Source organism: Sesamum indicum, linkage group LG12 (genome assembly GCF_026168435.1).
Source record: "Sesamum indicum cultivar Baizhima isolate 11 linkage group LG12, ASM2616843v1, whole genome shotgun sequence".
NCBI classification, from domain to species: Eukaryota; Viridiplantae; Streptophyta; class Magnoliopsida; order Lamiales; family Pedaliaceae; genus Sesamum; species Sesamum indicum.
In genome coordinates, this window is record NC_142668.1 from 15,674,152 (window position 1) to 15,700,633 (window position 26,482).

At 34.4% G+C, this 26,482-nt stretch overlaps 2 protein-coding genes across 5 annotated transcripts; both read right to left on the minus strand.

The window, feature by feature from the left end:
- Positions 1-484: 484 nt before the first annotated feature.
- On the minus strand, positions 485-8,940 carry LOC105175371 (tryptophan synthase beta chain 1-like). Its single transcript, XM_088876448.1, has 6 exons — positions 8,542-8,940; positions 8,085-8,441; positions 7,530-7,868; positions 1,390-1,484; positions 1,204-1,298; positions 485-904 (listed from the first exon to the last, which is right to left on the minus strand). Exons 1-6 carry the CDS (start codon positions 8,878-8,880, stop codon positions 702-704), a joined length of 1,428 nt encoding a protein of 475 aa, XP_088732574.1. The 5' UTR covers positions 8,881-8,940; the 3' UTR covers positions 485-701.
- A 6,562-nt stretch (positions 8,941-15,502) lies between these two features.
- LOC105175372 (protodermal factor 2) lies at positions 15,503-21,393 on the minus strand. 4 transcript variants are annotated; one of them, XM_020698448.2, is made up of 13 exons: positions 21,010-21,393; positions 20,359-20,441; positions 19,180-19,467; positions 18,967-19,084; positions 18,610-18,798; positions 17,971-18,408; positions 17,775-17,876; positions 17,462-17,665; positions 17,190-17,364; positions 16,826-17,097; positions 16,488-16,583; positions 16,008-16,399; positions 15,503-15,930 (listed from the first exon to the last, which is right to left on the minus strand). In XM_020698448.2, exons 3-12 carry the CDS (start codon positions 19,398-19,400, stop codon positions 16,034-16,036), a joined length of 2,181 nt encoding a protein of 726 aa, XP_020554107.2. In that variant the 5' UTR covers positions 19,401-19,467; positions 20,359-20,441; positions 21,010-21,393; the 3' UTR covers positions 15,503-15,930; positions 16,008-16,033. The 4 variants fall into 4 exon arrangements, with proteins under 4 accessions (XP_020554107.2, XP_011096103.2, XP_011096101.2 ...); XM_011097801.3 differs by having other exon boundaries at positions 15,503-15,925; positions 20,359-20,883; XM_011097799.3 differs by having other exon boundaries at positions 20,359-20,883.
- Positions 21,394-26,482: the final 5,089 nt, after the last annotated feature.

Consider the following 26,482-nt stretch of genomic DNA (forward strand, 5'->3'; position numbering starts at 1 on the left):
TCTTTCTTTTTCTTTTTTAATATTTGAATGTATATAACTAAAATATATTTTTAAAATTAATATTTAATAATTTATTGTGCACACCAATTTGAGCGTGTTGAACGTTAATTTTATTAAGTGTTGTTTTAATTTTGTCCGCTCCTGAATGAAAGTGGTCCAATGAATAATGAATTTGATCCCAACACCTGGTAGATGATCCTCAATATCTTGCGAATTAATTTCCACATGAAACGATCAATTGTTTTCTTACTCCTAAGATATTTTGGATATGAAACCACAATCGCTACTTCTATCTATCTATCTATATATATATTTATATTATGAAAATGTTTAATTCAATAATATTCTCATTAAATAATATAATTATTTATCATATACAATCACTAAAATTGAATTATCACCAAAAGAGAATATTAAATTAATTAATTTTATATTTTTCTTCATCTACAATCTAGCAATTAAAATATACATCAACATCGTGGCATAGTACTGATGAGACACATACGTTTAAATTTTTAAAAGTAAAATTGTACAATCGGTAATTATTTTTTGATTTTCTTATGGAAAATCAGGCTGATGATTGTTGGGCGTCCACTTCTAAGCTAAAGTCAGGCGAAGTTGTTTCTCTTAAAGGGCCGCAGCCCGCCGGCCTCCCTTTCCTTTTGTTGTTTTATTACTATCTAGACAACAAATTCGTTATGTTAATTGAATTTAATTGGCAAGCTCATTTGTTGTTGGTGGTAGTTGAAGACTGTGTGCGCATCCTTATCGCCACGACCACTGCAGTTAACTACAACCTTGGTGCGGTTGGGCAAGGTTGGGCAAAGTTTCCCTAGATATGCCAATGCATGAGCTGCCTCCAGAGCTGGCGCTATGCCTTCTAATCGGCACAACACTGCATATGCTGCAAACAAAATATAGTGACATCATTATTAATTAGTTGGTGGATCCAATCCAATATAGTTATTCTACCACTTCTTTTTCTTTTCACAAAGTACTTAAATTGAGTTTGGTTTGAACTAAATCATTTGGATGACAGATGAATACACTTGTTATGTGTTTGTTATACAAGTTAAAAGAAATTGACCGATGGCAAATGCATTATATTTACTATGTGATTGATTTGGTACGCTTAAACCTAATTTGAGATAAAATTAGTGTCGTGGAGTGTTAATTTTGGTGAGTGAATGCACAATCATTTACCATCAAGGGCTTCTTCATCTGTGACTGTGTGAAACTCTGCCCTCCCAATATCTTTGAGAAAGCTGAGCTCTGGGCTGACCCCTGGGTACTCTAGCCTGCATTATAATATTATCAACAACCATAGAATTAGTTCCAACCAATGGAGATTCCTCTGCACAACTTTAATGAGTACTGCCGAATACTTACCCAACACCTATCGAGTGGGGACCGATTATTTGGCCTTCATCATCTTGCAACAAATAGCTCATGGCTCCGTGATATACCCCTATTTCTCCTTTACTCAGTGTGTTGAGGTTTTTCAAAAGTTGTTTTGAAATTCAAAGATTTGAATGAGTTTCATTTCATTACTGATGCAGCTGTTTCAAATTTTTTTTTAATTAGGTTTGATTGCAATTCTGCCGTTAGTGGAGGTTTAATATGTTGTAACCTTCAAAATTGATTTGAAGGTCATTAAGGCCATGAATTTCAGCATTCATTTTTGGAGGAATCAGCCTCTATATAAAGCTGAATTTTCTGCATTTGAAAATACAACAAACAATCCTCAATTTCCCCTCTATTCACTCTCGTGTGCCCTCTTTTTGCTTAGGCATTCATATACTCAAATTTTGGTATTTGAGTCTCTTGTTTCGATAAGTTTCTGAGTGTTGTTCGAGGTGTTCTTCGGTATAGTGCTAAAACCGAACAACTGTAACCATCTTATCCTGGGAGAAATTACGTTGCACCCGGTGCACTGCTGATACGGGGCGTATATTTTCTTCAAGGCAAGCAGCTATTCTGCGATTTGGTTAAGTTAATGACTTTAATTGGATTGAGAATTGTTACGATACAATTCTCGTTGTAAGTTTTCTATTTAAATTTCTTGTCGTAAATAGCGTTTCTGATTGCTTTATATTATCTGTTCCAACGTGGCTTTACTGCTTTTGATTTCTTAAATCCGATTGTACTATTTCAAAACGTCGTTTCGATTACTTGAAACCAAATAATTTTCCAACAATCTTGAAGAAAATATACAGGTTTTGAAAAATCGGATTTTGTCGTTGGAACTATTTTTGGAAAACGCTATTTTGAAAATCTTTTATTTGAAACATCACTTTTAGTTTCCTAAAATACTAAAAGATGGCCGAGCCGATTTCTGTTGCAATTCCGATCACACAAAAGGTCGACTTGACCGGTTTACCGGACAAGTTTTCGGGCCAATTTTTCAAACGCTGGCAACAGCGAATGAAAATTTGGTTGACGATGAAAGGACTTTTGTCAGTGATTCAGGTGATCAGACCTGAACCTACTGATACCGATCCCAAAACTGTTGAGATAGCGCAGTGGACAGAAAGGGATCAAATAGGCAGAGGAGCGATTTTGTCAGCCCTGTCAAATACGCTCTTCGATGTCTATTGTTCTGATTCTTACACTGCTAAGTCTCTGTGGGATGAGTTGGACCGGAAATATAATACTGAAGAGCAAGGGCTCGAAAAGTATTCTGTTTCTAAGTTCATGAGGTATCAAATGGTTGAGGACCGGTCTGTGGCTGAACAGACTCATGAGATTATCAACCTTGAGCATGCTCTGGCTGATGCTGAGATGAAGCTTCCCGAGAAGTTTCTGGTCATGTCTATAGTGGACAAATTTCCCAAATCTTGGGAAAATTTTGGCATGACACTCAAGCATCAAAAAGGGAGATTGTCTCTGGATGATCTTATGATTGCTATCAGCATTGAGGAAGAACATAGAAATCAAACGCACAAGATGCCTGTTGAACATCAACCAAGGGCCAATTTCATAGTGGGGAAACCAAAAGTGAATAAGATTAACACGAACTCGAAAGCCATCACTAAAAGCAAGGCCTCCAAAAATAAGAAACCAAAAGCAAACAAACCATGCTGGAACTGTGGGCAGGTTGGACACTGGGCTAAGCTTTGTCCTAATAAAAAGGCCAAGACTGGGCAGGCAGTTGTCAACATGGTTGTGGGAGGTCCTAGCGGAGCTAGCACCTCAGGAGCAACTGATGGGTATGTATCTATACAACCTGAACTCTTGACTATTTACGAACCATATGATTGGTTGATTGACACTGGAGCGAATGTGCACGTTTGTGCTGATAAATCTCTCTTTGTGTCTTATCAGGCCATCAGTGGAAGGACAGTAAGCATGGGGAACTCCAGTACAGCTGAAGTACTTGGGATAGGAAGCGTGGACTTGAAGTTTCCTTCAGGGCGCATTCTGTCGCTGAAAAGAGTTCATCATGTACCCACTGTCAGAAGAAACATTATTAGTGGTTCTGTAATAGTTAGGGAAGGGTATGAATTGGTTTTCAAGTTTAATAAAGTTGTTATTCAGCAATTTGGTATTTTTGTTGGTAAAGGCTACTTAGATGATGGCTTGTTCAAAGTTCGAGTTGATAATAATAAAATTGATGTTTCTGATTCTATTATATTGAATGTTGAATCTTCTACTCTGTGGCATAGTAGGTTAGGTCATTTAAATTTCAATTCGATCAAACGAATGATGAATTTGAATTTAATTCCTAGTCAAAATATTGAACGAAATCACAAATGCCAAGTTTGTGTAGAAGCTAAACAAGTTAGGAAACCCTATCAGTCAATTGAAAGGGATTCGGAAATACTTGATTTAGTTCACACTGATATTTGTGAGTTCAATGGAGTTTTGACCAGGGACCACAAACGATATTTTATCACTTTTATAGATGATTGCAGTAGATACTGTTATGTGTTTCTCATGAAAAATAAGGATGAAGCCTTAGACAAATTTATTTTGTTTAAAAATGAAGCAGAAACCCAAACTGGTAAGAAACTTAAAAGACTAAGGTCCGATAGAGGAGGAGAATATGAGTCGAGTAAGTTCAATGAATATTGTCAAACATTTGGCATTATTCATGAAGAGACTCCTCCTTATTCCCCTTCGTCTAATGGGATGGCTGAACGAAAGAATAGAACATTCAAAGACATGATTAACAGTCTCCTACTAACCTCTGGGTTACCAAAGTATTTGTGGGGAGAGGCTTTGAATACGGCTTGTCATATTCTGAATAGAGTCCCTCTGAAACACAATACGAGTACTCCTTTCGAGTTGTGGAAAGGTAGGAAACCAAGCCTGAAATACTTTCGAGTGTGGGGGTGCCTAGCAAAAGTGCTAGTCCCAGAACACAAACGAAAGAAATTGGGTCCTAAGACTGTCGATGCTGTGTTCTTGGGCTATGTGGAGACAAGTTATGCCTTAAGATTTCTGGTTATTAAATCAGAAATTCCAGGCATTGAGGTCAACACAATAGTCGAATTTCGTGATGCTGTATTCCTAGAAGATGTATTTCCTTTAAAAACAGGAATACCTTCTAATGTTTCGCTTGATGATTCACTTACCTCCACATCTATTCCTGAACATGTGGAAAAGATGTCAAATGTGGGGGTTGGTCCTAGTAGTTCTAATCAGACTCATGAGGAGTCAGATGAACCTAGACGGAGTAAGAGAGCTAGGATCGTCAAGGATTTTGGAAGTGACTTTGTCACTTACAACATCGAGGATGATCCGATAACTTTCAAAGATGCTATGGCCTCTTCAGAAGCCAAGCAGTGGAAAGAAGCTGTCAAAAGTGAGATGGACTCCATTGTTTCCAATGGAACATGGGTACTAGTCGATCTCCCTCCGGGGTGTACTACTATTGGATGTAAGTGGATTTTTAAAAGGAAACTGAAACCTGATGGGACCATAGATAAGTTTAAAGCCAGATTGGTGGCCAAAGGGTTTAAACAAAAGGAGGGAATAGACTATTTCGATACCTATTCCCCGGTAGCTCGATTGACTACAATCCGGGTGCTTATAGCACTTGCTTCGGTGTATAATCTCCCGATTCACCAGATGGATGTGAAAACAGCCTTCTTGTATGGTGAACTCGAGGAAGAAATTTACATGGATCAGCCTGAGGGGTTTGTAGCTCATGGTAACGAGCATAAAGTCTGTAAACTTGTTAAGTCTCTATATGGACTTAAACAAGCACCCAAACAGTGGCATGAAAAGTTTGATAAAACTATTCTTGCATTTGGCTTCACTGTAAATGAGAATGATAAATGTATATACTGCAAGGTTGAAGGAGATAAAATGATAATTTTATGCCTGTATGTGGATGATATTCTGTTAATAGGATCATGTCTAGATATTATTACCGAAACCAAGTCATTTTTGAAACACAAGTTTGAAATGAAGGATATGGGTGAGGCAAATGTGATTCTTGGTATCAAGTTGACTCGGTCAACTGATGGGATAACCATTTCTCAATCTCATTATGTTGAGAAGATAATTGAGAAATTTGGTTATCAAAACAGTAGAATTGCTAAAACACCATATGATCCTTCTGTAGCTTTATTCAAAAATGAAAGTGGTGTTCCGGTTGCACAGCTAAGGTATTCCCAAATTATTGGGAGCTTACAGTATCTGGCAAATGGCACGAGACCAGATATATCATTTTCTGTCTCTAAGTTGGCTAGATACACTAGTTGTCCTGACAAAACTCATTGGGGTGCTTTGGATAGAGTACTAAGGTACTTAAAGGGCTCGGTATCACTGGCCATACATTATGGCAGATTCCCTGCTGTTCTTGAGGGATATAGTGATGCTAGCTGGATAGCCAAAAACTCCGGGAGTAATGGGTGCTCAGGATATGTTTTTACCTTAGGTGGGGGAGCAGTCTCCTGGAAGTCTGCAAAACAGACTTTGATAACCCGGTCTACGTTTGAAGCCGAGTTATGTGCGTTAGATACGACTGGTACCGAGGCAGAATGGCTATTTGGGTTGTTATCACAACTTCCCATTGTAAGTCAGCCTCTTTCACCGATTGCTGTACATTGTGATAGTCAAACCACAATAGCAAAGGTGAGGAGTCGTAAATACAATCAAAAGACTAAACGACACATCCAAGTTAGACTGAAGTCTATAAGGGCATTAGTGTCAGACAGAGTAATAGGCATTGACTTTGTGGGAACAAAGGACAATGTGGCTGATCCTTTGACGAAAGGATTGAATCTGTCACAAGTTCATAAGTCCAGATTGGGGATGGGACTGAAAACCCATGAGTGACATATCTACGACGGCAACCCAACCTTTTGAGTGGAGATCCCACAAAGAAGGTTCAATGTGGTATCAACAAGTCGTAAGGGTATGTCGGAGCACCAAATAGACTGATACTTTGTATCTGGAGTCTGTCCCCTGAAATTCTGGAAGGTGCTGCTACTGCTAGTATAGTAAGAGTCTAACTCTGAATGGGGTCAAGTCTTATGAGACGAGATGCTAGCAGTGCATCCCTGGAGACGCCCAACTAAATGAATGTCGTTGTTTGGCCGCAACTAAGGAATTGGGTTATTCCTGAAAGCATTCATGAACAGGATCAGGACACATGGCCTAAGTGTCAACCCTAAAGATCAACACAAAGCTGGTGGCTTGTTGTTACTGACATACGTTGTCACACTTACAGGCTTAAATTCAAGGCTTAGTTCCATTTGACCTGGTGATAACTGATGTCAGATAACTTAGACAGTGGTTCAAACCGGAAGGTACCATTGTTGAAAGCAAGTCATGGAAACTTGAGATCAAATCCATGAATTTGTGGGGGATTGTTGAGGTTTTTCAAAAGTTGTTTTGAAATTCAAAGATTTGAATGAGTTTCATTTCATTACTGATGCAGCTGTTTCAAATTTTTTTTTAATTAGGTTTGATTGCAATTCTGCCGTTAGTGGAGGTTTAATATGTTGTAACCTTCAAAATTGATTTGAAGGTCATTAAGGCCATGAATTTCAGCATTCATTTTTGGAGGAATCAGCCTCTATATAAAGCTGAATTTTCTGCATTTGAAAATACAACAAACAATCCTCAATTTCCCCTCTATTCACTCTCGTGTGCCCTCTTTTTGCTTAGGCATTCATATACTCAAATTTTGGTATTTGAGTCTCTTGTTTCGATAAGTTTCTGAGTGTTGTTCGAGGTGTTCTTCGGTATAGTGCTAAAACCGAACAACTGTAACCATCTTATCCTGGGAGAAATTACGTTGCACCCGGTGCACTGCTGATACGGGGCGTATATTTTCTTCAAGGCAAGCAGCTATTCTGCGATTTGGTTAAGTTAATGACTTTAATTGGATTGAGAATTGTTACGATACAATTCTCGTTGTAAGTTTTCTATTTAAATTTCTTGTCGTAAATAGCGTTTCTGATTGCTTTATATTATCTGTTCCAACGTGGCTTTACTGCTTTTGATTTCTTAAATCCGATTGTACTATTTCAAAACGTTGTTTCGATTACTTGAAACCAAATAATTTTCCAACACAGTGTTGCTGAATGCTTACCGCTGTCTATGCCAGTCCCAGCAGCCTCAACTCCAATCAGTCTCACGTCTTCGTCTCGCACAAATTCATGAAACATCCCCAGTGCATTTGATCCACTTCCGACGCAGGCAACCAAAACATCTGGCTTGCCGCCCCACTTCTCCATTGCCTGTTTTCTAGTTTCTTTTCCAATTATCGACTGAAACTCTCGAACCATGCTAGGACATGGGTGAGGCCCAACTGCTGTCCCGGCCAAGTAGTAGCAGTTGTCCAGGTCTTCCACCCAGTTCCTGATTGCTTCCGAGGTTGCGTCCTTGAATGTCCCTTCAACAGATTTCACCTGAATATATGGATGGGTTCAATGAACCAATTTTTAGAATTTGAGTGTCAAATGCATGTTTTGTAAAGTATATATATCTCCCCGAAATTGTGGTTGCAGAATATTTAAACCCGTTTTAAGTAATATGGGCAAAAGCTATCCGTTGAGAAAAAGTGCAACGTCTGTATAATTTGTGGTTGTCTTCATTTTACCCCCCAATGATACAAGTAATAGTACCCGAGCACCGAGATGCTTCATTAGTAGCACGTTGGACGACTGTCTCTCCTCATCCACGTTGCCCATGAATATTGAACAGTCCAAGGAAAGCTTAGCACACGCTGCTGCTGTTGCGACACCGTGCTGGCCTGCGCCTGTGGCAGCCACCACTCTTTTCCGGCCCATGCGTTTGGCCAGCATCGCCTGAGCAATGGCGTTGTTGATCTTGTGTGCTCCGCCATGGTTGAGATCTTCCCTCTTGAGGTAAATTTCCGGGCCTTCTCCGTTACTGTTCTTGTGATAATCCGTCAGCCGTTGAGCAAAATACAGAGGAGTTTCACGGCCCACGTAGTCTCTCAGCGCAACTGCAAGCTCACCCTACATGAACATCATCTTTGCAAATTAAACGAAATTACACACAGAGACACTATGATTAAAGGTGAAGAGATGAGAAAATGAATGGTGGACGTTGATGAACCTGAAACTGGGGATCATGTAGGATAAAATTGAACTCAGCTGCAAGCTTGTTGAGACAACTGACAAGTGTCTCAGGCACGAAGACTCCTCCGTACCTGCCAAATTTTCCGGTACTAGACAGTCCCGCGTCAGCTTGATCTATTAGTCTGAGAACGTTGGATGTTCTTGTTATATGATTATTGCTTGAAGTCGTCGCTGAGCACGTAATTTGAGCATTATTTCCAACCACACGGGAAGGCCGATTGAAGTGAAGTGTTGTCGAGAATTTTGGTATGGAAGTTGCAGAAGAGTTTGCATGGTGGAAGGAGAGGGTCAGAAGGTATTTCGTACAGGCTGCCATGCTCCTTAATCGGTAATGTTGCTATTCCCTTAGTTGGTTGTGGATCTTTGCCTCTTGGGTTTGGGTTTTTATTGAGACCAAAGGAGTGCAAATAAGATTTTTTTTTTATTCAAAATATTTTTGGTCAAATCAAATTAATCAAGTCATGCTATACAGTAAAACCTCTATAAATTAATAATTTTGGAACCATAAAATTTTATTAATTTAAAGAGATATTAATTTATCGATACATTAATATTTTATTAATTAAAAGATAGACTTTTTAAATTCAGCAAATTTAATACATATGTATTGAAAATAAATGAATTCATATATGTTTCATTGATTATATTCATGCATCAATCGATTCTTTGTAACTAATTAAATATATTCATGTATAATATGAATTCAATGTATACAATTAACTATTATATTCATAGACGCATGTTCAATTCATTGGAATTACTTAAATATACATGTTTACATTATATTCATGGAATAACTATTATAGCCAATTAAATATATTCATACATGATGAATGAAACATATACTATATAAATCTCAATATGAAAATAAAATAATTCATAACACCCAACCATGTCTTCTCATCTAAAAGGCATCGCAAAATCATCCATGAATGATCAAATGCATACAGACTTCATATTTTAGCAAGTTACCATAATATTTATAGTTGTAATATTCATGAATTATTAATTCAGAGTTTTAATGGGACTTAATATTTATAAAGAAATTTTCCGAAAAATTATTATCTTATTATCTTATCGAATTTGATGATTTTTTACGAAGGCCCGATCAGAATCGACAAATTTTATTATTTTAGAAAGTTTATTAATTTATAAAATTTTTACCGTATTTTATTATATAATTAATTCGAATTCAATAAAATAAAGAGGATAAAACAGTATAAGTGGGGTCACAGTTCTTAATTAATGGGGCACACACCATATGGCAGTGCATCATTTTCTTAGTTCGGTAACGTTATCAGTTCCACATGGGTGGGATTTAGTGGAATTTGATGATGCTATCAGGATGACGCGTGTCTTATGGGAATTGAACGCATGTCACCCTAAATTTAAAAAATAATATATATATTTGTAATGTTTATATTTTAAAATAGATGAATTTGCTATATTTATATATTATTTGGAGGTATATTTATATTTTAAAATGGAGAAAGCCAATGGAGGCTTGCCACGACGGGTTCAGCGTGGCGGGGATAAGCTGTGGTGGATGTGCGATGAAGAGAGTGTTGAGGTGCTCCAGTTGCTTGAAGACGATGCAGCAGTGGCACCAAAACCTCGTGCGATATACCCAATGATGTGACCATCCATATACCGTCCAACACACAACTGTATTTTTACTCGTGTTGTTTGGAGATGTCCAATCAGGTTGCCCAGCCCCACTCAACGTTTAACCAACAAAAGAAAAACGTGGAGCTCCTTTCAATGCCAGCATTGGAATACCAACATCACCATGTGATGCAACTTTTCCATTAACGATTTTCCATCGCATGTTCATATTACACTTATCAGTCTATATTATATATATAAATTAAAATTTTATTGGATGAATTACAATTTATCCTCGGTGATATTAAAAATGAGCACATTGCCCTCTTATAAGAAAAATATAGCAATTTACCGCCTCATACTTTTTAAAATAAAGCAATTTACCTCCTTATACACGGAAGTAAATTGTTCATTTTTAAAAAACAGGGAGATAAATTGTTGTATTTTATAAAATACAGGAAGGTAAATCGCTATTTATTTTTTCATAGGGGGTAATTTGCTCATTTGCTATATCACAAGGGGATTGCTTGCATTTTTTTTCCAAATTTTATTTAATTATATTTTTTAATTAAATATATGTGTCAATCACTCATTAACATGTCACCAATATCCGATACAAAAGTGGCGACAGAAGCTATGCTTGGCTAAATTTATTTAAAAGATATATTATAAGCTCATATATTTTATAAGATATTTTTAAAATTCATAGATGTTGGATCTTATTTTTAAAAAAAATTATGAAATATTTGGATAAATAAGATTATGAAACTTATACAGTGATAATAATAACAAATTCATAATTAATTGTATCTTTTTGTACATTAGATATTCTGAAAAATCATCTATGATACTATCTATCTATCTATACTATACTATACTACACCTAATACACACACTCAAAATTCAAATACGGCGCCAAATAACTATATTATATTCAATTTGACATGTTATAAGTATTTATACATTAAATATATTTACAAATGCAATATCAATAGTTCATTCTAAAAGTACTACTTGACGTGTTATAAGTGTCCATATATTATATGTATTTACGGATGTCATTAATAGTTCATCCTAAAAGTATCTTATTGCATTCAATATATACCTAACGTGTTAAAAGTGTTCATATATTATATGTATTTACAAATGCAACATTAATAGCTCATTCTAGAACAAGTATATTTTATTCAATAATTGACGTATTATAAGTCTCCATACATTATATACACGTGTAATATTAATAGCTCATCATCCTAGAAGTATTGTATTGCATTCAATACTTGACGTGTTATAAGTGTCCAGATATTATACCTATTTGGACATACGCAATCTTAATACCTCATCCTACGAAAACTATGTTGTGTTCAATACTTGACATGTTCGAAATGTGCATATATTATGGGAAGAGATTGTGAGAAGATGTTGGCAACATGTCTTCTTGTTATTATTTTTAAAAATATAAATATAAAATAATAATCGAAATAAAATTTATGATTTTTTACGGACAAATAATTATTAGTAACAAACAACAAGTGAAATAATAAGCAAAAAAATAGTATCTTTTCAAGACGTAGGAACAAAACAATCTTTGATTAATTAAAATTATTTGAAGTAATTTTTTTTTCAAACACTATCAAATTTAGTTTTTATCTGCTTTTCACTTTTTTTTACAAATTCTGGCCCGTTTTTTATTCTGCTATAACTTTCAACTTTTTCTACAAAATTCACTTTTTTAAAAGCAAACTTTTAGAAAGATTTTCATAATTCCATGATTGAGAGATAAGTAAAATGTTTTTGAGAGACAAATATAAATAAAAATCAAAACCTATACATAAATGTAGAAAGATAGTTACAAAATTTGATTAAATGTTTGGCTAAATCTTTTGGATAGGGATGAGGAGAAGAAGTGGATGCAATTCAACATGGAGGACCAAAGTAGCTATTGCCACATCATATAATGTAAGTTTAAATTTGGGAGAAAAAATGCATTTTACGACGTATTAATTCATTAGTTTGTTTGCGAATATGGTCTCATTATTTTTTAATTCATCATATTGTATTTTATTATTTAAAAAAATTTAGATATAAGTTAAAAATATATATTATCGGAAAAGATAAAAATCAAGAATGAGGGTTTGAAGAGAGATAATTTAGTCATTAATTTCATTTAAAAATATAAAAAAAGATGTGATAATTAAAGTGCCAGATCTTGTTAAAAATATAATCTTCTAGAGAATTTATTAAAAAATAAGGGAAAAAAATTAATAAGCCAAAGAGAAAAGGAGAGTAAATATGATTGTGCAAAATCAACTTTTCCAAAAATTTATTTTTTTCTTATAAATTTTAGAAATTACTTGAATTAATTATAGAAATTACTCACACATACAAAATCGGCCCATTACTTTTTTTTTTTTTTGATATATATAATTAGAACCATATCATAAAAAATCAATTAAGTTAGACCACATTTGGATTGATGGATTTGAATTTTAAAGAAATATTTAAAAAAAACTTCAAATAATTTTATATTATAAGAATTTAAAATGCATTAGTATTTAACAAAGTATAATTCAAATTTAAAATTAAAGAATCTAAAAAATTTTAAATTTGAAATCATTCAGATAAATTCAAAGAATTTATTATTTAAAATTCAAAATACATCAATCTAAGTATAACAAAAATTCATTTCGGGCAGACAAGTAGTGAAAATCGAGGCCTCAAAATGAAGAAAGGGACCATTCCAAGATTGGGCTTTCAACTTCCAAATTGTCCGAATGCTTTCCCTTTTCCGTGTTATTTGTGGATTCGGCGCATGTTCCATTGCCAGACCCAAATCTGAACTTAGATCTCCTTTAATTTTCATTCTTGTTTGCTAAATTTGAACTTCACCGATATCAAGAAGCACGAGTTTTTATTTACTTTAATTAATAGGAATAAGTATATTAATTACATTTCTTTACACGCCTCTGTTTATATAAATTATTCATATTTTTAAATAATTATACATATGTTTATCATAAACATTTGGTTATTAGAGGTGACATATGTGATTATACAAAAGACATAAGTAATTTGTATAAACAGACGATAGATCAGTGGATGTAAATGAAATCGTTCCTGATGAATATCAATGATTTTTCCACCAGAAGAAAAGACAGAAAAAGTAAGAAATTTAAGAAAATTCTTAAATTGAATAAAAGACCCATAACCATCGTAGATTAATAATGTCTGAACTAAATGGTAAGATTAAGATTTCGAAATACCTTCATTTAACATAAAGTTCAGTCAGTGATTGAACCTTATGTATGTACATATAATTTATTTTTACAGTTTCTATTTATTACATATTTGTTGTTTCTTTATTATGTTTTAATATGCTATCGCAAATTTATCATATTTTTTTATTAAAAAAAAAAAAACTCACAACCGCATGGGTCAATCAAATTATTGATAGAAGTCGCTTTCTGTGTCAAGAATGTAGTAATCAAATTCAAGACGTAGGTGTAGGAGCAAATGCAACAATCGGTGAAAGGTAACCCATCAAAGCCCCAAACAACAACATCTTATTAATCCATTTTGTGCTTATACTTTTTCCCGACAAGCTCTGGAAATTTTGGGTCGATCATTTCTTGCAAAAATAAATATGTTTTAATAACACCACAACTACGACGAGTCCCTATATAATTACTACACTGCGACACTTTTAAGTTGGGTCGATAGAAAACTTTATTACACGTCGATAATTTATGATGAAGTTATGATTGTTTGATGCAGGTGAGAATGAATGACATCATCGTCGGAATCTCACCAAGAATTGAGAGCAACACCTCGTCGCCCCTGTCTTGATTTATTGTGTCATTATCATCATCAACTTCTTGTACCTATGGCTTTATTTGGTACAAACTTTATTTTTTCTTATTGGGGGTCCTCTATTATTTATTACTAATTTATTTATTTGCAGACGATAAAAACGGACAACTGGAAGGTTTTTATTACTCATTGCGTGTCTGTATTTGTTTTCGATTGTGGGTGAAGAGTGAGTTGAAGTTTCTTGGTGTTGATTAATTTATTATGCAGGCAACATATATAATATGAAGGATTAAAGGTAATTTTGGTCATCTAATTATACTCATTTCTCATTTTAATCCTTTAATTTTTTAAGATTCTAAAATGGTCCTCTAGCTTTTTTAATTGTTCAATTTTTGACCTCCTTTAGTCGGAATTTCTCTAAAACTATCGAAAAATGCCACGTAGATATGATGTGTACTTTCAAATTAGGGGCTAAAAGGGCTTTCTTACATTTTCGTATATACAAGATGCTTCGATTCATCTCATCACTTCATCCTATCCACACCACAACTTGGGGTACGTAGTTGATCAATGATGGCGACGCATCACTCAGGAAAAAGCAGGAGACAGCTCAACTGATGGAGTGTTTTACAGGGAAATCAAACCTTGGCGTTAACATGTGACGATGAGGATGACGAAACAGGAAACTGGGTCAATCTAAGGTTTGGAAATTCAGAAAAAATATGTAGCACATGTTAGAAATTGTGGAGTGAAATATCAAGAATAGGTGTTAGAACCATTTACCGCAACTGTTTACTACAAGAATAGGGCCCTGGCGCCGGAGTGTGCACAAAATGACCAGCACCTGCAGCAGCGGGGGTACCATTTTTGGCCTCCCTTCTGTAAGTATATGTATACTATCATTTAATTTCCAACTACTCTTTGTTTCAGGTTCAGCGCAATAAGTTGAGTTTGGCAGGCTGACCTCACCAAATTGAAGAAAACAATGATTATATATAAGTAGCAGTATTGTGCAGTAATATATAGAGTTTAATACAATTTACCTTATACGAAAAATAATAATTTACATTCCTATTTGCTTTATGATAGGCCAATTTATCTCTATGTCTAAATGGGTAAAATGATAGTTTGCTCCATTTATTTATTTATTTTTTTATAAAAAGATATTTTACACATACTACATATCATATAGGGTTGCGCACATTTTTCCCTTTGTATATAGGTCCGCCAATTGATTTAATTGATAACTACTCTCCCTTCCCCCGAGTTTTGGTGTAATCACTGTAATAAATTAATTAGTGGTAAATATAAATTTTTATCTGATTTTTTTTTGTTTTATTTCATGTATCACTACAAAGAGAGAAGATTATTATTAGTAAAAAATTTATGGGTGAAGTTATTACAGAAAAAATGAATACTACAAATATAAGCACTAATTGGTTAGAAAAACAAATTGAAATGGATATATGATGGTTTGTTGCAGTGCATGAAGTGCAATGACAGGGAATAATTAATAAAGCAACTGAAAATGAAAAGAAAGCAGTGTTATTTAATTAGAAAGAAGCAATTAAGAAGATTGGGAGGATGCATATAGATATGGTCTAGCAACTAAATTAAGCTCCTCCCACAGACAAAAAGAAAAGAGTACAAATTAACAGATGAAAGAAACCCTAACTCTGACGCAAAACAAAGGATACATATGCATAGGAGTTGATGAATTCCATAGAAATGGACGAGGTTTTTGTTTACTTCATGCATGTTAATAGGCAGAGTCAATACCCGAACCTATTACCCTTGCCGCCTGCTCTAACTCTCTCACCACCAACAGGCAAGGATTATGTCAGGTGCGTTCTTGACTTCTTCCCTTCCTTCCTTCACATCTCTATATACCGTAAACAAATCCTTCTTACTTACTACCTGTTTCTTAATTCGTCCTTCATTTCTCACTGCACTGGATTCAGACAACATTATCAAATTAATGTAATCACTCATCGAAACATGGTATTTAGGTAGTTTGAAGGAAATTACCGGGAGACAGATATATCGATGATCGGTCATGCATTCTCGCATAGGACTGCACCTTTGATTCTTTCGACGGTACATTTGATAAGGCTATTAACAGTTGCGACTGAACCCAGGGAAAGTTTTGCTGTAGGAACAGAATCTACCAGTATTTGAAAGGCAACGGTCAGTAAGGATCCGCCGGACCCGACCTCAGGAGCTCCGCCTGCCTGATTGGTCGGTCCGTCGGGAAGTATTGCGAAACCAGAAGGTAGGAGAGCGACATAATCCGGGTCGCCACCACTTAGGACGACGTTCATTGCGACAATATCCACGGGGGCATAAATAACATACGATGCTGTTGAATCAGTGCTGCTCTCCTGTAGTATGAGCATATTGCTCTGGCTTGAATTTGCGCTCTGCATTAAAGTTATTTTGATCACAATTTAGTCTTATGGTACAATATGGTATTCGATTAATTAGTTACGAGATTTAAGTAATGCTTACGTTGACACGCAGTAAAGAGACAGAGTTTCCTGGATCACGGCCATTAGCGATATGTGCCATTTCTTGGACAAGGCCGCCATTTGAAAGAATGTCCCACTTCGATAATACACAAGTAGAAGATGTAATTAGATCAGTTGAAATGGATCTCATAATTATACAACGAAATTAATAACTGAAATTGCAAAGGGGGGATCGAATTTAGTGCATTCGGGTAAAAAATGTATATGTAATTATGTCAAAATTTATGGGAGGTAATTATAATTAACCCTAAGATTTAATCACCATTAAGATAAGACAATGAGAATAAAATATAATAATGCGTGAAGATTAATTACTACCTCGCTTCTTGAATTCTCATCTCGCAGGAAATCGAAAACTCTTTTGGGTGGAACTGGGAGCCAGAACGACGTAGCAGCACTGAGTACAATGCCCGGTGGCCTGCCTGGATCATCCATGCTCTTCCGGGTCATGACCCTAACATCATCAGCGCCACTCCCTGAGAGTGTGGTCCATGTATGAGCAGTTGAAGCCCCAACACCAGTGCAGAAGCTCATCACCATCCTTTCAGCCAGCTTCAACATACTCTTTCTACCCTCCGGAGAGGATATCACTGCACCACATAGGTAAATATGCTTTAGGATTAGTTCTTGTAACATGGATAATCAATATATGAGTTTGAATAAGGAAGAATTGAAGTTGTACCACCAACATCTCCAGCTGAAATGTTGTTAGCCATTACGCTTGCTAATCGTTCACACTGTCGATCCAGTGTTGCCACCCAACGTTTTGCCCCAAACGCAAGTCCTGAGTTCACTAGTGGTCTGTAGATACTATGAACGGCTCTATCATCTACCTCTACATGTTCAACCCATGTGACCTAATCCATAATTAATTAATTTGGATGGTTAGAGATAAATGGACAGGCAAAATTGTTTGCGCCAATTCAGATAAATAAAAAGATTTTCTATATGTACCTTTGAGTAACCATTAGGCAACTCTTGAATCAAACAACCAGATGGTCGTCGTCTACACCTTGATATGGAAGCAGGTCTCTGCAGGTTGTCGAGAGAAACGTCAACGACAGCCCAGGTCCCGTCCGTATGCTGCTTGCAATATCTTACAAAGTAGTTTTCACGAGTTGGGACCAAAGGAGAAGGGACTTGGAACTCTGCAGTCATCTGAAATCACAGAATTATTGATTAGGAACAGATTAAAATATATGTTAATTACCAGATAAATTTATTTGAGAAAATTGATTCTAGGTAGTTTAAAAATCTCGAAATGTACCACTTGCAGAGCTCCATTATAGTTGCCTGCCACGCCAGTAGATAAGACTTCCAATGTCACTGCTCTCGAAACAATGCTAGAAAATACACTTGACCATTGATTCTGCAATCACAATTGGAGTATTTATAACATTTTATTCAGTTAATTGAAACAGAATGTATTATGATAGATGCCAAATTTGTTCAAGAAATCCCACCACATCCATCAAGATCTCCACCAGGTTGATGTGATTCATGATCACAACAGCGGACTCTCGAGAGGCTTCAGATTTCAAGCCCAGAGGTTTTGGCCCTATGCCACGGGGGAAAGTTCGCACGTACTCCTCTTCACTCAACACCTCCGCGGAATTGTCAGTGCTAGGAATCCACAAGGGCTCTCCAGTTTGCGCCATTCTGATCAATTCCTCCATTGCTGCAACAGCTAACTCAATGATCACCGGCTTGTCAGCATCGGTTGGGCCAGACACTGGCCTAAGAAGATCAGCAGCTCCATAAATCTCCCCCGACATGCCTGTCTGTGGTCCGTAATTCCCAACTCCTAGATCAAGCGAACGTGATCCTCCGGGGGAGAGGTGAGGATACGAGAGCATAGGTTTTCCGACATATTTTGCAGCTATTCCGGATATCCTATCAATCTGGAAAGACAATATATATTAATATAAACATCAGCGGTGCTATAGTTTATAAATTAATTAAACATAGTTATTAATTTTTTTTCATCCCATTAATGATAATGAAATGTTTCATTGTAGAAAAAGATTATCCCGAGTCTTTTATATAGTCGATAAATATAATTAATATGAATAACTGAATACTGAAAGTTTTCCTTCACTTACCTCTTCCCTTAAGCGAGCATTTTCAATCCTGAGATGCTGCTCATCGAATGACATCTCGCCAATGGCTGCTGGCCCTCCACAGTTTGGACAAGTAGCATTGCTGAGAGCTTCTTTGTACCGTATATTCTCTGCACGAAGCTTCTCATTCTCAGCTCTCAGTTGTGAATTCTCATGGCGTTCATGTTGGGCCTGCAAATATTACAACATCAGTCACCTTTAATTGAACTTCTCCATAGCAAGAAGCAAAGAGAATGAACTAACAATGCTCCAAAGATTATGTTCAAGAAATGAAACAAGGCTTCACACGTACAGAAAACTCAAGAAATGGCAAACGGAAAGAAAAAATTAGTTAATTACCTTCATTTGAGTACGCTTGTTTTGAAACCAAAACTTAACCTGCAAAGGTTCTAGCCCTAACCGACGGCCGAGCTCCTTCCTTTGTTTGTCATCAGGGTGAGGGCATTCATTAAAGAACCTGTTATTAAAGCATTCAGTGAAATAAAATAATTAGACAAATAATGCTTCTTTAAATAATTGTTAATCAACAAAGGTCAGTTAATGAGTGCATACGATTCCATTTCCTGGATTTGATGCTGTGTGTGGCGATGGTACCGCTTCTTCTTGGGGCGCTGATTAGGATCTTGATCATCACCAGAGGGGGCCTCCATAATATCGGTGCCTGACTTGCTCTCGTACTCATCATCCCTAATAAGGTCCATCTCATTTTCTGGAGTTTTATGGCCCATGTCCAGCAAGTGATGGTGACTTTCGAACAAGTTTGGCTGAAACATCTTTGCCTCTAATCTATATATGCAAATTGGGCTGCTAATCAAAGCAAGCAAGCTAGAGTTCTGCAATCTGTCACATTGATAATAAAAGTGAAAACCAGAACTGATTACGTTAATTTGGGATGGTTTTGAGGAGCAAAAATGTATATGCATAAAAAGTTCTATGAAGCTTGGGAGATGAATACATATATGGTACCTCATTGCTCATAGAAATGAGGAACTTCTTGCAAAAGGAAACATTTCTTGCTCATAAAGTTTAGTTCATAACTTATAGAAACATTTCTTGCAAATAGCAAGATAAATCCATGGGGAAAAAGCAAAAAAATTCTTGAATCCTGAATCAGCCAAATCTCTACCATAAAATGTAAGATTCGGGCCATAGTGATTAACGAAACCCTACCTGACTTCCTTTTTACTTGAGAAATTGGACAAGAGGAACATTAATCTTTGATTAATTAAGGATTAATGAAGAACAAAACCCAATTGTGAAATCTGATTGATTAAGCAATAAGGACGTTATCAAGGCGGCAGATCTCTGTTCACTCTCCCTGGTGAGAGACGATATGTGCCTCATGAGAAAAGTACCCGTTCACACTTAGACCAATGAGTAAACAGTAGAAACACTTGTTCTAGCTGTGTTATCGAGAAGGATTTCAGTGGACTTAATTAAGCTTTACATCCTATGACCTAATCAGATCTCAAATGTGTTTACAGTAAAAAATGAGAGAAAATGAAAGGGCTGACTCTTGCCACAAAGGAGTGTTATGTACAATGGAAGGAAATTAAAGGGTTTGTTTTAATTAAGACGCACACCTTTCAAAATCAAAGTTCATGTACTAGGACCTTTGTTTAAAAAGATGGTCGAGCCAAAGGTCGTAGATAGTTGGAAGAATTAAACTCGAATTCTCGTACGTTTAGTATTTTCTTGAGAGGAAAGAAAACCCATTATTAACTCACCGACCTTAATTTGGTTCTGTCCAAGCATGGAGTTTTTCCGAGTCACCGAGAACTCATCCCGTCAGGCCATCGTCATCACCGTCAGTCCTTGAAGCAGCATATATATATATATATATAAGTCCTTAATTACCAAGAAACCCTAAAAAACTTTTCGACTTTCTCTGGTGTAATGGGGTATAGCTGTATGTTTTTCAAAAGCTAGTGCGTTGAGTTTAAGAAGATTCTCTGGCAGCGTCTGAGCACAACAAATGGGATATATGGTTACATGTAACAACAAAACTCGCGATGGACTTTTGTTCCTTGTTTCTTTTTAAGTAAAATGGACTTCGGTTTCTAGGTTTCGGGTTGTCAAACAAAACGCTTATCTTGGCTGTCCTGACGTGCCAAGAGACTAAAAGCAGAAAAAGATTAGCAACAGAGTTGACAGTGTGAACTGGTGGACTTTGACACTCTCCGTGTGTTTTGTCAAACCCTGGTTACATATAACGCCCACGACACATTCGGTGACTCCAACTCAAATCTTCTCTTTCTGCCCCCCAAAAAAATAAAAGAAGAAGAAGAAGAAGAAGATATATACAAGTCAGAGGAAATGCGAGTGGGATAGAAATTATGGTTCCTGAAAACATAAAGCTTCAAGCTTGAAAGTAAAACTTACCATGTTGTTGAATCTTGAACGTCATGAAAACCCTTATCAGAAATTAGGGTTGGGGGGGGAAAGAGGAGGTTCAGATCTGGTTTTGAGGTTAAAGTGATGCTGGAAAAGCAGGTTGGGGATACTGAAGAAGTGAGGGTTACTGGTGGTGGTGGCTGCCTTTCTTGTGAATAGAATTTAAGAAGAATTATGGGGAAGGGGGGGGAGGAAAGAGAGAGAATTAAAGAAACGGACGGGCGGAAGAAAAAGTTAAAAAAGAGAGAGAAAGAAAAGGCATGAAGATGGTGATGAGAAGGTGAAGAAGAAGAAGAAGAAGAAAGAGGTGTAGTTATTGCAGAGCGTATAGAGAGGGTGCGATTGCATTTATGGCGGGGTTGGGGTTGGGAGGGTGGAGGGCTGCTGCTCTTTATTACTCTGGAGAGAGAATCTCATGTTTAAATTTTATGTATGTGCACTCCGGATGTTCTTGTTTTTCTAGTCTTATTATGCCTCTTCACTCTCCATACAACTCACTTCTCACTGGATCCAAATTTCTAATTTTTGTTTTCATTTTTTCAATTTATCTTGTGGGCTTCCTCTTTTTTTCCTTTTTTCTTTTTCATTTTCCTAAATAATTATACACAACTTCTCAGTGGATCCAAATTTCTAATATGGATGCTTAAAATCATTGGTTCTATTTTATTTATTAATTTTACCAATATTTTAATCATATCCATAATTTTGACTACTCTAAAATATGTGTCCTCAACTCTCTCAAACCTCTTCATTATAACAAAAATATTAAACTTTAAATTAAATATACACCTTAATTAGGATACCTACTTAATTATATGTAGTATTTCTTACAATTGGTGTTTTAGGATATAAAATATGTGAGAAACTAATTAAATTCTTGTATTATACTCTTACATATAGTACGTATGTGTATGAATTAAGTACAAAGTACTTCCTACACCTTCTGAATTTAATGATTATAACAATACTTTTGAAGAGAAACATAACTTACTATATATATATATATGCATTTTGTATAATTCTGATTTAATATATATCACTCCATTTAGCAATACCTATAAAAAAAATTAAACCTAAAACTCATATCAAAATAGTTTGTAAATATTAGTCTAATGCCATGCAAATTAAATTTTAATGTATAACATTTCAGTTATACAGATACATAATTATAAAAGTTCAGCACAACTTGATTCTTTTTTATATAAATTTTCGATAGATATATACATAAATATTAAACATAAAACATTTTCCGTCTATATATATAAATATATCTAATTAATAATTACGCATACTTAATTAAATTGCTTAATATCTCCCTTTCTCTTCACTTAATTATATACACAATTAAAAATATTGAATGAGATGCATGCAGATATATCCATGCACGTAGATGTCCATTAATCCAATAATCAGCATCCACTAAATTAATTAATAATTATTTCTCCAATATATGGAAATCATTCACATTCTCACCTTAAAAACACCAATATATATTTACAGCTGCCAGCATTTAATAAATACCAGAAATCATGTATGTGATGACGTCCATGATTTTTCCTTTTTCTTATTTTTCTCCCCACTCTCATCCATCTCTCTATTAATTGCAACAAATTCCATAATAATTAATTACATTAACAAATATTCACAACTTTCCTAATATGCACACATCCAAAATTGTTTCCAACTACATTACCACAGGTGCCCACATTTAATTCCAAATTTTATTTTATAAAAATAATTATTAATAATTCAATATTACAAATTATAAATAAAAACATATAGCAAATCATAACAACACATCACACAAATTGAGACAAATATATTTATTAAAATTCGAAATCATGATATTATATATATATATATACACTTATGTATAAATTTTTTAGCAGATAGAATATTAATTAATTGATGTAATTTATAATGCATGTAGATAGGGAGTAAATGAAAATATATATAAAATATTGTGACGGCAGCAACCCTTATTTAATGACAACCTCAAATTAATAATAGATATGGTCCCAGTACAGATGTAGACATATGTGGCTTTCATTTGAGCCAACAAAAAGGTCCCATTATCATTATATATAGTTACGACGTAAAACCTATTAATAATATAATGCTACTATACATATATACGCACATCAACTGTAAGTCAACTTTTTATTTCCACAAACGTTGAAATTAATTGTAACAAATTAAATAAAGGTATATATATATATATATATATGTTGATTTGCTTGCGCTATATTGGAGTGGCTCAAATTTTTGGCTCATTTTATTTTATTCTGAAAAGTCTTCAATTTACGGTCATGAAATCATACAATTTGAAAAAATCGAAACCTCTGATTCAGAAAATTAAACTCGCATAAATCACTCATGATTCGCATTTTTTAATTATAGGGAAAAAACCCAAAAATAAAATTATTTAAATTTATTCAATAATGTGAATGACGCGATATATCTAATTGTGAAAAATTATGGTGAATAGTACGTGGGATGAATTTGTACTACCTATTGTTGCTGGGAGTGGAGCATTAATTAAGATGCACGTACGTATAGACTATAGAGTCCAATCCGAACTTTAATGCACGTACTGATATATACATTATACATATATCCAGTGACCAAGCCACAAATTTGTTTTATTCTATCAGATTTTAAGTAATTAAGTGATAAATAAAAATATTCGATTGATAAAAACTTAAATTATTATAATACTCGTTACAAATTAAATAAATACAATAATATAAGTACACTTGATTCTTACAAATTATTATTCCGACAACGAAGATGGGTTGAAATTTACAAGCAAGAAGTATTTTGGTAAGAAATTAATATAAACTGGTGTTGAGAAAATCACAAGATGATAATTTTTTTTTCTTGGCTAAGTGGAAATCTTGTGGTTCTAACCAATAGAGAGACTAAAAATGAAAATGTCCGAAAAAAATGTGTTTTAAATACGTTTGCGTAAAATTTGATTATTAATTTTATTAATAGACAAGATAAGTTTAAATCTAAAACTTTAATAGACCCAAACCGAAGTTAAGCCCTGTCGACCGGTAGGGCTCAACAATGACTTGGTTCTACCCCTCCCCAACCGTAATTGCAAAAATTATTACAGTCTATAGAATTGATTAATCCGCATGCATCCACATCATATATATATATATTAATTTATGTCGTCGCACGTGCATGCATGTCTACATTGTTAATTTGTCTTACGAAGAAGTTTCACACTGTGGTACATTTTCATCATGTTGACATTTGTCTTAAAAGTATAAATGTGTTTATCAAACCAATAATTAATTAAACAATTTAGATATATATATATATAATTAATTACAGTGATCAAATATTGATATTGCACTCAAAAATTAATAAGCACACCGGGACAAGATTTAGACCATTGAGCAAATAACATTTTTCGTGTTTTACTACTATATATATATATATATATATATATATTTATGTTTGCATGCATAAGTTTACAATTATTAGATCATACCCCATTTACGTTAATTACGATAAGTTTTACTGATATATATATATATATATATATATATTTATAATATTTAAAGTTGACTAAACTTAATAATACCTTTTGATCAGTTTTACATACTACATTTTGGTCCATAATTGAGATTAATTACATTACCGTATCTCTCGACATTTTAATTAACTTAATTATCAACCGATGTAATTATTATAAATTCCTTATTTTTTTAGGAAATTACATATTAAATCCTATGTAACAATGTTTTTATTTAAAAAAAAAAAAAGAAGTGACTGCAGGTACGTACAGTGATTGGATTAATACAAGGGATGTGCGTGTGATTTCCATCTCACGATGATGACTGAGACTGAGAAGGGGGTGCCGGTGCACGCACCAACCGATGTCAATGTCATTGTACTTTAATTTGTAGATACAACGCATTTTATCCTCTTGTGATATTGTAAATGAGTAAATTATCTTTTTATTAAAAAAAAATTTATCTCCTTATCTTTTTAAAAATAAAGCAATTTACCTCCTATCTAGGGAGATAAATTGCTTAATTTTAAAAAATACAGGGGGTAAATTGCTGCATTTTAAAAAATACAAGAAGACAAATTGCTACTTTTTTTCATAAAGGAATAATTTACACATTTACCATATTACAGGAGGCTAAGTTGCACCTTTTCCCATTAATTCGTCCATGTCTGGTCCCACCTCTCTTGCTAAAGTTACTAATTTTCTAATTCAGAGAAAAACCGTGCAGAAATATTATTTATTTATTCATTTATTATGGATAATTAGTTCATGCATGTGCCTCTAATATCCTATAAATAACGAAACCTTAAAAGTCATTACTTACTTGCCTACGCCTGCAAAAGAACATTGCAATATTTATGAACAATTCTCATATATAGTTTTCAGTTAATTAAACTATTTTTTCTTGCAATAATAACTTACATGTATATATGTAATGACAAGTATTTGGAGGATTGCTGGAGGAATATTGTGATGTGTATTCATCTCACTTAATGTGAATTTATTATATTATTAATTCATTGATCGAATCATATATCTGTTCGTTTATTGCTATAAATATAATATGTAATTATCATGTTTATTTAAAAAATGAATAAATTTGAAAGACCATTCAAGAAATGACCCCCAATTAAAATGTAATGTCTCACTATATATGTAAAGACAATGCGATAAAACTCATCATAATTAATAATGTAGGGCCTTTTAGCTAATTAATTTTCTATTTCAAGTCGCAAAACACAACAACAGTAATAATACTAATATATGCGAGACATATTAATTTTTGTTTTATTGTCGATTAGGTTGATCGAGCGATTGGAAACATGGGTATTTTTCTTTGCTTATTTTGTTATTTGGGTTGTAATATCACTTTCAAGAAATTTAAAAATAATATATATATATATATGTGTGTGTGTAATAATTAATGTGAGCATGTCAAACAATTTAATTTTGGTCATTAAATAAAACAATGTAAAATTTATTATGATATAGTTATATAGGTACGTACCCCCAACACATTAATATATTAATGGAAAAGCATGCATTAATGCCACCATCCTTGACATCCCAACTGCACACAAATGCTTTGGATTTTTCAATCTTTATTGTACGCCCAGTTGAAAGCTACTCCCTGCTTTGTCACTACCCTACCCTTAAACTTTTTCTTTTTTCTTTTTATTATTGTCCTAAAATTCATTTATAATAAATATACTGGAATTTAACGTTAAATATTTCTTGCAATTAGATAACAGGGGTTGTAATTGAAATTACAACTATAACTTTTTATGGAAGTATTTATAAATTTACAAAAAATAATAGTAACTCGACATAATGTCAGAAGTGTCAATATAATTTGCTTTTATTAATTTATTTAATTTGAAGTGAGAGTGGGAGGTAGGAAATGAACAGGTTTGGTGGGCAGCTTAATTAGGT

What these genes read in the sequence shown, in the direction of transcription:
- LOC105175371 (XM_088876448.1), bottom strand. Translation starts at nt 8,880, where the DNA reads ATGGCAGCCTGTACGAAATACCTTCTGACCCTCTCCTTCCACCATGCA. An exon ending in TACATGATCCCCAGTTTCAG is followed by an intron (nt 8,442 to 8,541) that starts GTTCATCAACGT and finishes ATGTTCATGTAG; the next exon opens with GGTGAGCTTGCAGTTGCGCT. An exon ending in TGAAGCATCTCGGTGCTCGG is followed by an intron (nt 7,869 to 8,084) that starts GTACTATTACTT and finishes CCATATATTCAG; the next exon opens with GTGAAATCTGTTGAAGGGAC.
- LOC105175372 (XM_011097800.3), bottom strand. Translation starts at nt 19,400, where the DNA reads ATGTTTCAGCCAAACTTGTTCGAAAGTCACCATCACTTGCTGGACATG. An exon ending in TGGAGATCTTGATGGATGTG is followed by an intron (nt 17,877 to 17,970) that starts GTGGGATTTCTT and finishes TTGTGATTGCAG; the next exon opens with AATCAATGGTCAAGTGTATT. An exon ending in ATAATGGAGCTCTGCAAGTG is followed by an intron (nt 17,666 to 17,774) that starts GTACATTTCGAG and finishes CTGTGATTTCAG; the next exon opens with ATGACTGCAGAGTTCCAAGT.